This window comes from Hypomesus nipponensis, chromosome 22, assembly GCF_054491055.1.
Source record: "Hypomesus nipponensis isolate SF chromosome 22, ASM5449105v1, whole genome shotgun sequence".
Lineage (NCBI taxonomy): Eukaryota > Metazoa > Chordata > Actinopteri > Osmeriformes > Osmeridae > Hypomesus > Hypomesus nipponensis.
Genome location: NC_140382.1, coordinates 17,245,298 through 17,257,998, shown reverse-complemented (window position 1 = coordinate 17,257,998; position 12,701 = coordinate 17,245,298). Strand labels below are relative to the sequence as shown.

Genomic DNA, 12,701 nt, shown 5'->3' with positions numbered 1-12,701 from the left:
ATTGGATACTCTTCTTTGCCGTTAGCGGCTATTATGACCCTTTGCCTGTACTCAGATTATGATTTGTTGTGTCTATAGCCCTGTCTGCCTGGACCTGTGTGCCTGAGCAAGCTCTGCCTGTTCCCTGACTACCCTGTGTCTAAATAACACCCTCCGCACTTGAATCCCTCCTGGGTCTGGTCTAGTTACACTCAGTCACAACTGTTACATTTTGGATGAAAACATTGTCCAGGATACGTGATGTGTACAACACAGGTGATCTCTAATTGAATCTTTTTTTTAAATGTATTTTAATAATCAGCGAAACAAAACTTGCGTACACACATGCATATATCATTCACAAAAAACTCTCACCCAACAATTAAAACTGTACATTCAATATATTATATACATTTTTAAAAGACAATCATGGGTTAATCATGGGTTAAACAAAACTTTAACACGGTTAACAAATGTAGGTCCCAAAGCAGTCTTTAAAGTCGACGTTTTGGCTCATTCTCAGTCAGACTTAAGAGTAAACTCTACTGCACAGCGCTACAGTGCATTTATAAGCAACAGCCAGTTGCCACAGTACGGACATACAGAACTATAGAACCCTGACATAAACCAAACATGTTATTTTGATTTTTTTTAAATTTATACTGGGAAACCACAAAGACTGGGGCACGAGATACTGCAAATACTGCGGCTTTTGTGTTCTGGATTACCGCAAAGACTGCGGCCTGTGTTTTGTAGAGTCACATTTTTATTTATATTGGGAAACCACAAAGACTGGCCTGTGTTCAGTTAACCCTTTATTACTTGTATTACTTGTATTATTGTTTTTATGTAAAGTAACTTGAGCTGCAAATCTTGTATGAAATGTGCTATATAAATAAAGTGTTATTATTATTAAGTAAATTGGCAGCGAGTCTGTTAGGAGTGTCTACCAAAACAAAACTACAGAGATCATTCTGAGAGCACAAAGATGAGGCCAAATCGCAGAGGCATTTTCAATACACCAATAAGTCACGGCTAAAGTTTAAAGAAAACAAAGTTGAACTCAGCAATGCAATAAATAGTTAGACCTTTCTGCTATAGGCACATAGGTACAGTAAAGGTTAAAGACTGGAATGTTTGGAAGGATCGGGTGAATTAGCCTGGGTGGAGGGGAGATAGAGCGAGAGACCATCGGTATGGGTGGGGCAGAGTGTGTATGGAGGGGGATGTCAGTCTGGTTAAAGGAGGGAGACTGTCAGCGTGGGGTGAAGGTGGGGGGGGATACTCCATGGAGGTAGCCTGGATGGAGGACGGAGGTCATCCTGGCTGAAGGGGGGAGAGATTGGTCAGCTTGTCCGCTCAGTAGACGGGCCGGTAGAAGACCTGCCCGCCGGCGAGCCTGCGTTTCAGCTCCCTCCACAGCAGGCTGCGTTCCCTCTGGGAGCCCTTCATGAAACCACGGTTCTCCTGGGCACGCCGCGACAGGTAGGGGATGACCTCGTTCACCGGTCCGTACGGAACGTACTTATACACCGGGAAGCCTGCCTGACCTGGGAGAGAACCGGACAAACACAGGTGTAAGAGGAACCTGCCTGACTTGAGCCAGTGAGAACTGGACAAACACAGGTACTGTTTTTATTTAGCGGATCTTTTAGCCATACAATGCGGATTTGAAAGTGGGACTTCTTGACAGAGATGGCAAAAAGACACACATCCTTCACTCAAGTAATTGAAAAACTAAACAAAAAAATTCAACCTCTCAACACTTTTTTTGTTTAACTTTTTTCAAAAAATATTTAACCTTTAGGAAATTATTTTCCAAAACTTTTTGAAAAGTTTTTTTTTCTTCTTACATTTTCTTACATCTCCCCCCCCCAAAACAAATTATTAAAAAAATATTTTTTCAACCTTTCTAAACTTTTTTAATCCCAACTTTTTTTCCACACACAGTGAAAGGAGAGAGATCTTGCCCAAATTAGATTAAAACTAAATTAGCGATCCTGGCTAGAACATTTAAGAGGTAGAAACTACAGATATTTGTGTCAAAAATGTAAGGAGTGAGATCAAAGTTGTCAGAAAAATTTATAGTAAATTAAATTACAAATACCACAAAAATCTACATTAGTACAGTAACAAAGTATTGTTACTTCCTATCTCTGCCTCTTGATTTGCATTCAAATGCTCTACCACTAAGCTACACCTATTCCTGGCAGTTGTCTTGGGGGGGGAAAAAAATCATTTCTTAACAACAACACGAGAAGTCAATATCTAGAATACTGTTTGCAGGAGCAACTTGAAAGGACGTGCCTGCAACAGGCCTCAAGTCTCCAGGGGTGAAAAAGCTCCACCTTTGAACGAAAGATCCTGTGATTTTTACGCAACAATCAATTGTTTACATTCAGTACCTAGTGGGAAGCTGATTTGGTCACACATGCCGAGCAGCTGTCCAAAGTAGACCTTGTTCTCTGTGGGCGACAGACCCATCTCGTTCATCCTGGTGTGAGAGAAAAACACCATCCAGTTACACAAGAGAGGAACACATGGGCTCCTCTCGTGTTTTCATTGAGCACATGCTTTTTGGCCAAAGTGACATTCTCTACAAGGGGAATTTGAACCTGTGACCCCGTGACCTGCAGTTGACTTCTCCAACCACAGGCCAAAATTCCTTTGTCCATGTGGTATTGTATGAGTATGAGATGAAGCAGATGAGATGTCATTACTCGTTCAATTGTCTGTCATTATGTTCTGGATGTTAACATGGCAAATGCTTTCATCCAAAGACGCGCAGGGGGGAATTGAACCCGGGGTCTCTTGATCTGCAGCCACAGGCTCTACAGCAAACCCCTGAGCTATACCCCTGCCCTTGGAGTTCTCATTCTGTACAGTGGCTCATGAGAGAGACTGCGGTCTTACTTTTCCAGGGTGAACTTGACTGTCTCCTCATTGTGAGACGCCACCATGACGTTGGCCCTGCGGTTGTGGTTGATCTCCTCCAGCACGTACTCCAAACACCTTCAGAGAAGATGGGAGAGAAGGGTAGTTCACTTTTGGATTCACCCCCAACCGACTCACCACAGGCGACTGATTCAAACGAGCAAACGACTCACGAGCAACCGACTCCCAAACACAACCGACTCACACAGCAGTGGAGTGGATACAGATCCATGTGAAAAGTGATAAGGCTCACCCAGCGCCTTACAGGAACTTACTTGTGGTACATCCTGTTAGTGGCTTCGTAGTCGGGGTTGATGGGGTCCTCGTAGCCGATCTCCTGGGCCCGAGACCTCTCTTGGTACATGTACGCCCCTCGGACGAGCTTGGCGCCGAAGAACCAGCCCTCCCTCCGAGACAGCTCCACGTCCACTGACACGTTATCATAGGCCTCCTGTGGGGACAGAGAGGGGGGTCACCTATGTGTAGGACACACACACACACACAATACATGCACACACACACCACAAATGATACATATGCACACACACTATACATATCCATACACACACAAACACCATACATGACATGAACACACCCCACACGATACATATAAACACACCCACACAAACACATGATACCCACACACACACATAGACACACTCCACACACCTTGTGATCTCAAGTCACATGGGTCTATTGTATTTGTTGTAAACATGGTAGATGAGTAACAGCTATTCTGGTCATATGAAATCATAACCTTGAGTGTATTGCGTGATAAAACCAGAAGTGTTGCAGATATTGCGGGCCACACTCTAATGTGCCAAGTCATGGTGGTATAGCTGCTTTTGTAGTGGAAAGTGATGTCACAATGGTTTTACTACTAAATGGATCTAGAGGCTGATACGATGCTCACTCTGTGTATTCAGCGGGCACACACACACAGGGCCAACACGGACTGTTGTCAGTGTAGTGTGTGTGTGTGTGTGTGTGTGTGTGTGTGTGTGTGTGTGTGTGGGGGGGGGGGGGCATACCTTGAGGTAGCACTGGAAGGTGTTGAAGATGATGGGTTTATCCCTGTTGAAGATCCTCTGCATCTCCAGAGTCAGTCTGGTGATGGCGGGCTGGAAGTACGTCTGCTCTGCATCCACCATCAGCCTCACCCCGTTCTCCATCGCGTACTGAGAAACCAGAGCCACACAGCGGTCACCTCTCCTTCCCCTACGACCGCGTGACATCCCCCCACCCACCGCCCCCCCCCCCCCCGGGGAAAATATCCATCCTCGCTTCACCAGCTGTGTACACGCATGTATCTGGGACATACATGTGTTACTGTGAGACTCTGACGGTGTTGGCGTGTCGGCTTCCAACACGCGTGTGTTTGTTTGTTTGTGTCCTGAGGTACTTGGTTTGGTCAGGTGATGCAGATTCTCGTTTTTGTTTTTTGGCTGGTGCAATCTCCAGGTGGTCCCCTCTCAGGTCTCCCACAGCGATTACAGAGTAAACAGGGCTGGGATACGCTGTGTAGTAGTCCTTTCAGAGTTTGGCCCGAGGAACGATTGCGGAAACCCAGGAATCCAGACAAATCAATATCATTTGAAAATACTGGGCCACCAGGTCACTGTTTCTATGGTGGATGTTGTGTATTAATGTGTTTACAAAGCAGACGCTTTTATCTATCGCAACATACCTGGGGGATTCCAACTTAAAACGTTCTGTCGTAAAATTCTCTACCGCTGAGCTATACTCTGTAGAATAGGTTGTGATAATGAAAATAACTTGGTGTATGAGAACTAACTTAATTAAAAGAGGTATAGTATTAGCTGGGATATATATATTTTTTTTTTGTTACACATAACAGTACCCTGGTTCATCAGTAATGCACTGGTTCTTTTAGTCTTTTGTGAGGCTATTTATGTGAGAATGTATTCATGTGAGACTTTAAATGTGAAATCTGGGACTTTTATTGTGAAATCTGGGTTGACACACTGTATCAGAAACCATGCAAGTGATGGGTTGTTGTATGTGGTGATGACGGTACCTTGGCCAGAACGTCCACTCTCTGCAGCAACCTCTTCATCTGCTTCTCCTCCTCGGCGGTGAACTTATTCAACAGAGGCTCCAGCTTGCCTGTCTGTAGGGCGGAAGAAGCATGCATCCTTCATATTGTAAGTTGAGCTTTTTAATAAACACTAATACAAATAATACTAATAATGTGTTAAATTAGCTGACACTTTTAGTCAAAGCGACATCCATGTGGAGACACAGTCAAATTCACTAACACCGAGATATACCCTGTCCCAAACCCATTTGCATTTTCTCAACATTGGCATGGTTGAATAACCAAGACTAACACAAAGATTGATGTTGATTTTTTTTACTTAAGTGATTACCTTTTATTTTGTTTAACCTCTGCATGTAAATGCGTGGTCCATTAGCTAAGCTCACCTCAAAGTTCGGAATCATGAGCAGGTTGGAGATATTGGTTCTGTCATTGATCAAGCTGTTCCAATCTAGAAGGTCTATGGTCCTGGAACATGAGAGGGTGGAGAACCATAAGCACATAGAATAATAAAAACAATCAAGAATTAATATTTGTTGTTTTTGTTGTTAATGACAATAATACTAGGAATATTATTATTCTTAAGATTAAAAAAGCTACTCAAGCTTAAGATATGTGGTCCTTTAAAAGCTCTTTATAATGCTAAATAACAACTACAGTGTGATTTAAACTGCTGTAAGGAGGAACTAGTGTACGTGCTCTTTGGGTGAGGGGTGAGATTCTTACCCTGATGAGCCCAGTTTCTCTCCTGTAAACCAGTTTTCAATGTCATCTCTGGCCCCAACCCCCAACTTAGTCAAACTATCCTGAAGAGAAACATGAAAATGTATAACTAAATATCATATAGATAATGGTTAACAATGTAAAAAAGTGGTGGGGTATAGTTGTTTTGGCTTTCATAAGAAAGAAACATAGTTTTGGGGATTATTTTTTCTTAATAAATGACACTCCTTAGCCTTCACACTTCAACGGCATCTTCACAGCATTTTTTGACAAGAAACATTCAAAACGGTGGGCTTCAAGACAACAGGTAACTAAGAGCGAACCTGCTCATGCAAGACACGCAGAGTCTGTTTCCACAACAACCCTTTTTTCAGTTGTTGCCCAGGGCAACCTTGCTTACCTTGAGTTGCCCCAGGTCCAGTTTCTGCTCCAAAGCTGCCATGTCCGATTTGCCTTGATGTGCTGCGAGCAGGTTGAAGAACTGCCTCCATTTGACCAACACCTCTGAGAACTGGAGCTGGTGGAGGAAACAACAAAGAGGATCAGGAAAAAAAGATCTAACCGAGAGGAAATAACTCCCCAAAAGTATTTTAATACGACTATATATTATATAGTATTTTAAATAACTTTAACACAATTATGATGGAACTGAAGGCAGTTGAATGTAACGGTCAACACTCACCAGGAACTGAGGACGACCAAGTGCAGTCATCTTAATGGCAGAAAATCCATCTACAGAACTCCCTCCTGGGAACCACATGTGTGTAAAGTACCGGGGGGTCAGGTATGGCTCAGTGGTTAGAACACCTAACTGCAGGTCTACTGAATGAATACTTTGTTATTATTATTTTAATAATTATTATATGCAAAAGATCTAGTAGTGTAACATTGTTGTGAGTATAACTTTAGTGTCCAGACCTCTGGTGTGTCTCCTGCCTGAGACTTTGAAGCAGATGAGGACAAAATGTCCACTGAACATTTGCCTTAAATTAAATCACTTGCAAACCTGTACTACGTGGTCCACCACTATATTCAAATCCCCAGGCCTTGAATCAGTTGAGGATGTAAATACCTCCCTAAGCTCAAAAGAACAGAAGCAACAGCGTACCGGAGGCCTTGATGCAGTTGAGGAAGGTCTCCATCTGGCTGTCACACTTGGCTTCGTCGGCGTAGAAGTACGTCCGGGCACTGATCACCCCACCGCGTCGGTCGCCAAACTGTCGGTGGGCCTTGTACTTCTTCTCGCGATGGCCAACGCCTGGAGAAGAAGGACAACAATGGCGTGTGACGTCACGAAGGCAACGAGACTCTGTACCCGTCTAACCAGTGCATAACATCACCAGGACAACACACAAGCAGGTTTCTGTTTTCCTGTTGACACAACCACCTGAATTATATGATTGTAGCCTACAGATCCCAAGAGATCTTCTTGTTCAGTCTTGTTTGTACTGGGATGGTTAAATGTCTCTGGGTAAAATGCTCCCAAGCAGAGATGTGACTTTCAATTTTTTTTTCAGATTCAGGTTACAAACAAAGCAACTATCAGCCTTTTTTGGTTGTTGTTGGAAACTTAGCTTAGCTAACCCTTTTCACAATTGTTAAAGCTGCTTTGTGTAATTCTGGACAAAATATATAGAATCGACTTATAATTAAAAAACATTCAATTTTAATACATACAGCATGTACTGTATACATATAGATAAGATATACAAGATATTCCAAAGTGTATTCTGCCATATTAAAGTCGTGAAGGGAGAGGAGACTGAAAGGTATATACGACACACAGAGTCTGTGTCGCCTTGACCACGGCCTCATCTGCGTTGTAACTCTATGACAGGCATGCCCTCGTTGGCCTGCTCCAGCTTGCTTTCAGGAGACAGCCAGATAGAACCAGCCTGGGCCATCAAGCAAACCCACATGTCAGCCAGACTCTGTGTCCTTCCATGTCAGCAGGGGGAGTCGGGGCGCTAGGAATGCAGGCTGTGCCGGGGCAGTCAAGCCTGCCAGGCTGTCCTCTCACTGGCATGTTAACATGAGGCACGTTGATGAGGGGCCTCTCTTCGAAACCCCAAAATACACTTACTAGCCACCTTGAAATGTCAAGAGGTTGGTAACATATATTTCGTCCGGAATTACACAAAGGTACTTTTACGAATGGTTGCAAAGAATGGTCAGTGAGATGTGTTTAAGACAACTAACTGGTACATCCTTCACTTTTGTTGAGTTATAATACCTATTATAACTAAAACCTTGGTCAAGCCATATTCGCTGTGGTCATGTTGGACCATCAACATGCTGCATGCAGCCCTGAAATCTAGTTCATGCTGTTTTACTAAGTGTAAAACAATTCTACTGAAAGTATACATACAAAGTATGTACAAACATACATAACGTATGTGTAGTTAAGTTTTAAGTATCCTCCCAATTGTATTGGAAAACATTTATATAATGACTGTTGTATACTGATGTATTAAGCTCTCATTTAACACATTTAAATTAGATTTCAGGAGACTTGTGGAGTTTTCTGCATGGGTTCTGTTAAGCTGTTGAAGATTTTAAAGCTGGCAACACATCACATGCAAATAAATCGATGAATGACACAGAATGGAATTGAAATTGTACGAGTTGAGTCCATGAATACACACCTGGGCTTTCCTTCTCTGCTTCAGATACACATGCACTGAAAGAGAGGGGATTGGAGAAAGAGAGAGATGAGTAACACATAGTGAATGGATGGATGAAGTCCTGTCAGGACCGCATGCACCAGGTCAGTATTTAGACTGGCTGATGAGGTGCATGACACGAGCGACAGCTACATGAACCGGTGAACACATGACCAGGCGAATCAGGTGACAGCATGGAAAACTGAGTTGCAAAAACGATGTTTTAGCCAAGCAAGGTGTGCTTGAGCAAATCACGTTTCATGTCACGCCTGGTTTGAGCCTGGCGTTTCACAGCCCATCCAGGGTGACCACCCTCGTGTTCTATTTCTGGCATGTTTGGCAGCAAGCAGAGAGACTCACGCTATATGCACAAGGGCAAACAGTCTGTTATTTGATCAGCTATGCGTGTGAGTCTTTGGTAATGTATCCGAGCCAAGGGTCCCCCTAAGTCCAAGGGTTGAATGTGCGTGTGCGTCTGTGTGCGTCAGTAAGATGTTCATCCAAACAATAGCACACAGTACAGTTTGTATCAATCTGCTAAAGTACACAAAACATTTTATAAGGACACATTTTGTAATATTTGATCTTCCAATCAAACCTAGCAATTTACAAATGAGCAAATAATCTGTTCTTATTTCTTTTTAGAATTTAAAACACTTCGAGAGGTCTTTTTTACAGTAAAAGGCTTCTTGGCAGAGAGCAATGTATTAGAAATATTTGACCACCCCAAATGTGTTGTATGTAGAGAGACCTGGGATCATGATAAATATAACATTCATTAGTGTTGTATGTAGAGAGACCTGGGATCATGATAAATATAACAGTCATTAGTGTATATGTAGAGAGACCTGGGATCATGATAAATATAACAGTCATTAGTGTATATGTAGAGAGACCTGGGATCATGATAAATATAACAGTCATTAGTGTATATGTAGAGAGACCTGGGATCATTATAAATATAACAGTCATTAGTGATAAGATGGCGCAGAAAATGGCTGCCTCGGTAGGCTTCTTCCTGCCAAAGTAAATTCCCTGTCTGTGCAAACTTTCATGGCGAATAAAACCCCATTCTGATTCTGATAACAAGTACAATTTTGGGTTGTGTGTCAACATTTCAATCAGGCCAGCATGTGACAGGGTCAGCATTGTGAAACCCTTTAAGTAAAACCTTTTGTATTCTGACCTTGGATTATAAACTGTGCAAACACGTTAGCTTTGTCACCCACAATACACAGAAAAAGAATATCCTGTATGGGCCGCTCCCAAGCGCTTAGCATTATGCAAAACCTGCTTACCAGTTTGAACAAAAACTTTTATCTCAATTATTCACCAGAGACAAACTGTTGAGAGTAGGGGGCACAGAGAATGAGATGTAATCTCCAAGACTCCTGAATGTGTTTGTTCATCTGGAACATTCCTGTACAATCAGGCAAAAGCAAACCCTTTCACTACCCTAACCCTCTCATCTTTTGACCCGGTGAAATCCAAGAGATCTCTGTCGCAACTCCTTCCTAATTGCGTTGGTACATGAGCACGACCTCTCTGGGTCATTCGTTCCGTGTATTTTGAGGGACTTAAGTTGGTTTGGGAGCAGTTATTTGGGCAAGTCTGAAGCCCTCTGTGACATGTGACCTGTCAAAAGGGCTATAAAAATAAAATGCAGGTTCAGGGTTAAAGTAACTAATGTGTTACCCAAAATACTAAGACACCTGCAACCCAGTGTAATGACTTCCTGTGTAATGAGTGGGTGTTCCGTAACTAACGGAGATACGTAACCGACAAGACAAGCTCAATCCAGTGTGTTCCATGACATTTGACTTGCAGTCACTTTGCCTCAAACGTATTATACAGTCTGCAATGCCTAAATGTTATTCATGACATTTACTCTCATCACAATTTGATATGAATTACATTTGTAATGGTTTTAAATGTCATGATTTTAGTTTGACATATTTTGGGAAATGTTTTTCATATTCCATCTGTATTATCAGAATGCAAATGCATTTTTTTTAAGGTAAACATCCAAGCTGCAGCTGTGTATGTTCTTAGAAAACATTCTTTGGTTGACCTTCTCAGTGTTCAGTTAGCACAGCTAGAATGTGGGCGTATCGTGTAAGAAAATCCCTTCCCAAATATACACTCCCTAGGTCCTTTCAAAACACTTCCTATAAAGCTGCACCCCCTTAGCCTCCTGTGAAAGGGTGTTACATCACAGGGCTGCCATGTGCCAACTCATGTGACAGCAGTCTGTGACAGAGTGGCTGAAACAGGCCCCCCAGAAGCAACCAATAAGGAATAAGAGGTCAGTCAAGGCTGGCCAATAAACACTGGGTATAGGCAGAACAATTCAAGGGATTTTAAGTAATTGTTTACAACCTGAAAAATGGCCTGGGATGTTTATGTGCAAGATTGTCAATATCAATCTAGTAAGAGTAATTGCACACAGGCCTGTTACGCATAAAACACATTTTCTCTGTGCTGGAGATATAAGCTTTTATCATGGGCAGCTGAAACCAGTCCTAACGGGTTTTACTCCAAAGTACAAGTCCAAACCGGACAGTGATGTCATAGTGAACTGTTGAATTGGTCACTGTTACATTTTCTGCCAAGTTTCATCATTCCAAATGCAACAGCCAAATTCAGAATGATTGTTGTTACGTCAGTCAATGACTGAGCAATTTGAGCTAGCTTTCTGAAAGTGAAACAAGAGCACATCCTTAACAAGAAATCCAGGCTACCCTTAGCAGTCTTAAGGATGTGCTTAGGACACCTCAATAATAATGGGCTATCAACAAATGACGTGTCACATTCAGTTTGATAAAATAATGTATCCGAAAAAACTCACTCCATCTCCTTCTTCTCTGCCTCTTCTTGGGTTAGGTCTTCCTCCACACTGTAGTCTAGCACTGCCCCGACACCAAATGCCTGGTTCTTCTGGATCAGCGGCTTTATGGTGTTATGGTCCTCCCCTGCCACAAACTGGCCGTAGAAGGTCATCCTCATCAGCTTCTCAAACAGTCGCTGGCCAAAGACCTTCTTGGTGAGGTTCATCAACTGTATATGAAAAACAAATGAATGAAGGTACTGTCCAAGTTTGAGTAGAAGACCCATGTGGCAGTTTTGACGTTACTGGGCATGATAGGACCTAATGAGCACTTCCAACACACTTATATTTACATTGTACATTCAGTCATTTAGCAGACGCTCTTATCCAGAGCAACTTACAGTAAGTACGGGGACATTCCCCCCGAGGCAAGTAGGGTGAAGTGCCTTGCCCAAGGACACAACCTCATTTTGCAAGGCCAGGAATCGAACCAGCTCTGATTACTAGCCCGATTCCCTAACCGCTCAGCTACCTGACTCCCTCTACAGTGTGTCATGTGGGCAATGTTATTTAAAATACCTCATTTGAAGAAGTATTGAGGTAATCTAGCCTCCATATTCAATGCAAATTACATGATAAGAGTAGTATTTTCCGAGTAAACAAAAGTTTTATCTTACGTTTTGATTCCCAAAACGTTACTTTTGACCTTGTTTTTTTTTTTTTTTTTTTACACATTGATTTCCATTACCAATGGTTAACCATACATATACACAGTTTATGTATATATATGTATATATATGTATATATATGTATATATATATATATATATATATATATATATATATATATATATATATATATATATATATATATATATATATATATATATATATATATATATATATATATATATATGGCTTGGTACTTGATTGTTCTGAACTAAATACCATCAGTTCAGAACAATCAAGTACCTAGTCAGTAGCCAACCTGAACAGTGCCATTGTAGCCTACAAAGGATGGATATCAAGATTCCTACCTCCTTGTTCTTGTCAACGAGGAAGTCGAATGTACATAGCTTAAACACCAGAAGACTTCTCAGTAGCTCGATGTTGGTTTTACTTTTGTACGCTTCCAGGGTGTTCTCAAAGTCAATTGCAATTTTAAGTGTGTGAGCATCTGCAGCATTTTTTGTCTGGCTTATGAGGTCAACCTGAACCGGTTTCGCCACCGTACAGTGACCATCAATTCGTGGGTCTTTTTCCCCACCCTGAACCTCTGTCCTCTGCGTTGAAGCAACGGTTGACCGAAACCTCCCAGGACACGAAGAAAAACGTATTCTCTTGACATTTTCCGAATTTGCCCTGATTAGAGCTGGTACTAATTTAGTGTAAGACATCAGTTAATATATGGAAGTCAAGTGAAGTTAAAGTTTCTGGTCTCGAGAGTACACGCGGAAAAAATCAACTGATGGAGAACTTCCTCGAGTCAGGGACTGCGGCGAGAATCTTTATAAAGC

At 42.1% G+C, this 12,701-nt stretch overlaps 1 protein-coding gene across 1 annotated transcript; it reads right to left on the bottom strand.

The window, feature by feature from the left end:
* Window positions 1-271: 271 nt before the first annotated feature.
* Window positions 272-12,666, bottom strand: prodha (proline dehydrogenase (oxidase) 1a). The gene is made up of 14 exons (XM_084686416.1): window positions 12,222-12,666; window positions 11,207-11,415; window positions 8,341-8,375; window positions 6,804-6,953; window positions 6,378-6,442; window positions 6,096-6,212; window positions 5,699-5,778; window positions 5,359-5,440; window positions 4,952-5,044; window positions 3,945-4,091; window positions 3,189-3,364; window positions 2,893-2,991; window positions 2,385-2,473; window positions 272-1,529 (listed from the first exon to the last, which is right to left on the bottom strand). Exons 1-14 carry the CDS (start codon window positions 12,579-12,581, stop codon window positions 1,339-1,341), a joined length of 1,893 nt encoding a protein of 630 aa, XP_084542542.1. The 5' UTR covers window positions 12,582-12,666; the 3' UTR covers window positions 272-1,338.
* Window positions 12,667-12,701: the final 35 nt, after the last annotated feature.

Excerpts from the sequence above, each read along its gene's own strand:
- prodha (XM_084686416.1), bottom strand. The coding sequence starts at position 12,581 with ATGTCTTACACTAAATTAGTACCAGCTCTAATCAGGGCAAATTCGGAA. Across the intron at positions 6,213-6,377 it reads TTGGTCGTCCTCAGTTCCTG|CTCCAGTTCTCAGAGGTGTT; the intron begins GTGAGTGTTGAC and ends TTCCTCCACCAG. Across the intron at positions 5,779-6,095 it reads TGGACCTGGGGCAACTCAAG|GATAGTTTGACTAAGTTGGG; the intron begins GTAAGCAAGGTT and ends GTTTCTCTTCAG.